The following is a 3,611-nucleotide window of genomic DNA, read 5'->3' on the forward strand; positions in this document are numbered from 1 at the left end:
ATCTATAAAGAACTTCTCAAACTCAACACACACAAAACAGATAATCATATCAAAAAATGGGCAGAAGATATGAACAGACACTTCTCCAATGAAGACATACAAATGACTATCAGACACATGAAAAAATGTTCATCATCACTAGCCATCAGGGAGATTCAAATTAAAACCACATTGAGATATCACCTAACACCAGTTAGAATGGCCAAAATTAGTAAGACAGGAAACAGCGTGTGTTGGAGAGGTTGTGGAGAAAGGGGAACCCTCTTACACTGTTGGTGGGAATGCAAGTTGGTGCAGCCACTCTGGAGAACAGTGTGGAGATTCCTCAAGAAATTAAAAATAGAGCTTCCCTATGACCCTGCAATTGCACTGCTGGGTATTTACCCCAAAGATACAGATGTAGTGAAAAGAAGAGCCATCTGTACCCCAATGTTTATAGCAGCAATGGCCATGGTCACCAAACTGTGGAAAGAACCAAGATGCCCTTCAACAGATGAATGGATAAGGAAGATGTGGTCCATATACACGATGGAGTATTTTGCCTCCATCAGAAAGGATGAATACCCAACTTTTGTAGCAACATGGACAGGACTGGAAGAGATTATGCTGAGTGAAATAAGTCAAGCAGAGAGAGTCAAGTATCATATGGTCTCACTTATTTGTGGAGCATAACAAAGAACATGGAGGACATGGGAAGATGGAGAGGGGAAGGGAGTTGTGGGAAATTGGAAGGGGAGATGAACCATGAGAGGCTATGGACTCTGAAAAACAACCTGAGGGTTTTGAAGGGGCAGGGGTGGGAGGTTGGGGAACTAGGTGGAGGGTAATAGAGAGGGCACATATTGCATGGAGCACTGGGTGTGGTGCAAAAACAATGAGTACTGTTATGCTGAAAATAAATAAATAAATAAATAAAGTTGACTGAATCCCAGTCATAAATCAGCACATTGATGCCAAGCAAATCAGACACTGACATCCTCGCTATGAAAACAGGAAGCTATTGAGCTACTGTTTCTAGTGAAATCTTCTGAGCCATAGCTGCTGCTGCAGAAAGCTGAAGAGATATTTGCAATTTTTGAGTGGCTACATTTTTGATATAAGAAAATAAGAATGCATAGTCTGATGAATTTGACCTTATTTCAACTGGAGGGTGCAATATTCGAAGCAAGATTTTTCTAACACACTTACTATTGGCTGCTGTAGACACGTGCTGCTGGTCAAATTTTGTCAATCACAAAACTTGCTGTGATAACACTAAACAGACAAGGAACTTTATCCAGTGGAAATTTCCTCGGAACCCAATGCCTTGGAGTGTGGGAAGAAAAGTTATGACAATTAAGGGTGAATAGTTTTCTCTTCTTGTCTGGAAGAAAAATCTGTGAGTATATTTTATTGAAGACTTTGGCTGGAGATTAAAAAAAAATACACTGTACAAAAAGATGGATGACTATTTGTCCTCAGAAGTCACCATAATCATAAGAAATTGTATTTCTTTTGAAACTTACGGGTCCATCATAGATGCACTGGCTGAAGATGGCAAATGGTTGCATCCTTAATGTCCTACAATTCAATTTAATTCATATTCATGTCCAGATATAATGGCTGTGAATTAAATTCCAAAAAGACTAAATAAACAAGTTAGACTCCGTCCCCACCATGTAAACAAGCCACACATGACACAAGCCCACGGATAGCAAATGGTATTTTCTGTTGTGGCACAGAAGCTTCTTACAGCTCGGTAATGGTGTGTGCGCCCTGTGAGGCACAGGGCAGGCATTTAGATCTGAATTTGAGACAGAGCACAGCACATTTCACTCAGAGGAAGTGCTCCAACATGCTGCTCCCCAGCCTGCTGCGAGTAGTGATAGCCTCCCTCTGCCTTGGTAAGGCTAGTAAGGATGGCCACAGACATGGATTCAAGCTCCTCTGAGTCCTGAGTCCAGGGCTAGAGGCAGGTGGGGTTATTATTGTCTGGTAGGGTTTAGGAGGGGAAATAATGGGCAGGGAAATCAGAACTCTCAGTCCTACATGAGTTCCTTAAAACCCTAGGGATACTACCAGAGGAATCAGCCTCATTCTCTCTTTTTTCTTTTTGCAGGATCCAGCATGACACGGAAGGTAACTCAAGCCCAGCCTGCCATTTCTACACTGGAGAATGAGACTGTGACCTTGGATTGTGTATACGAAGTTAGTGGTTTGACTTATTATTTACTCTGGTGCAAACAACCACCAAATGGGGAAATGATTTTCCTTATTCATCAGGAATCATACACGGAGCAGAATGCAACAGAGGGTCGGTATTCTCTGAACTTCCAGAAATCAGACCATTCCATCGGCCTCACCATCACAGCATTACAGCTTGCGGACTCAGCAGTGTATTTCTGTGCTCTGAGAGATACCACAGTGATGCAGCACCAGTGGGAACCCCACAAAAACCTCAGATCTCCACAGGAGGCGTCCCCCAGCTCTGAACACCTGGGGAGTGGCAAGTGGAAGGAAGAAGCAGGGGCTGCACTTACGAGGGTGGGGGTTCTGAGGTGGATGCTTCACTCAAAGGAAAATGCTATTTCTCTGGCTCAGAGAGCATATCGAACAGTGTCATTCAACAAAAGCATCTTTATCTTCAATTCTTTTTTTTTTAATTTGTTTATTTACAGCATAACAGTGTTCATTGTTTTGGCATCACACCCAGTGCTCCATGCAGTACGTGCCCTCCTATTACCCACCACCTGGTTCCTCAACCTCCCACCCCCCACCCCCCGCCCCTTCAAAACCCTCTGGTTGTTTTTCAGAGTCCATAGTTTCTCATGGTTCATCTCCCCTTCCAGTTTCCCTCAACTCCCTCTCCTCTCTTCAATTCTTTACCTTGCAGTAGATCATTTAGCAACAGGTTAAAAGGAATTTGTGGGTGATGATTACATTAAAATGGAAGACCGAAAATCTAAATGGCTTCCTTGTTTCGATCCGTAGCGCCAAAGGCGGTCATATGGTGCCTAAATCTGTCTTGGTGTTGGAAAGGGGGGCTCTAGGAAGGTTCATCTGAAGGATTCAGTGTCTTCCACAGCCTGAAGCTAAGTGTGCTTCTTTGTCATGGATACACTTGTGCTCTGCAGAGCATCCTCCTCCTTATGCCCTCTTCTGGTCACTACCTGCTCTTCCAGAGAAACCACAATCCCATAGATAGTTCATTTTGCCTGGTTTTGAACTTTATACAAATAAAAGACTCAAGTTTGTGTTTTTTCTATCCCATCGGATTCTTCTCTTAATACTCTATTTCTGAGATTCAGCCATACTGCGTATAGTCTAGTTTCTTTTTATCGCCGTGTGATTACATTACAGGTTAGCCATCTACTTAAATGGTTACTTGGATTTTTCTAGTCGTGGGCTATTATCAGTAGTGTAGTATGAATATTCTTACAGTGTTCTTTGGTGAACATAATTACATACTGCTTTTGGGCATATATGTTAGAATTTCTGGATTAAAGGGTCTAGATATACCTGGCTTTCATTCCTCCACTAGTTAGGCCATCAACAAGAGTACGAATGACCTCTGTGTTGTAGGTCGACAGAAATTTTCAGTTCTCATCATAGCTGGCCTCTCACAAACTTTT

At 42.5% G+C, this 3,611-nt stretch overlaps 1 gene segment (V, D, J or C); it reads left to right on the top strand.

Moving 5' to 3' along the window:
• Positions 1-1,769: 1,769 nt before the first annotated feature.
• On the top strand, positions 1,770-3,344 carry LOC123943630. The segment is given in 3 exon segments: positions 1,770-1,883; positions 2,099-2,485; positions 3,340-3,344. Coding segments are annotated over 3 exon segments (441 nt in total).
• Positions 3,345-3,611: the final 267 nt, after the last annotated feature.

The sequence above is a fragment of the Meles meles genome, chromosome 6, assembly GCF_922984935.1.
Source record: "Meles meles chromosome 6, mMelMel3.1 paternal haplotype, whole genome shotgun sequence".
Lineage (NCBI taxonomy): Eukaryota > Metazoa > Chordata > Mammalia > Carnivora > Mustelidae > Meles > Meles meles.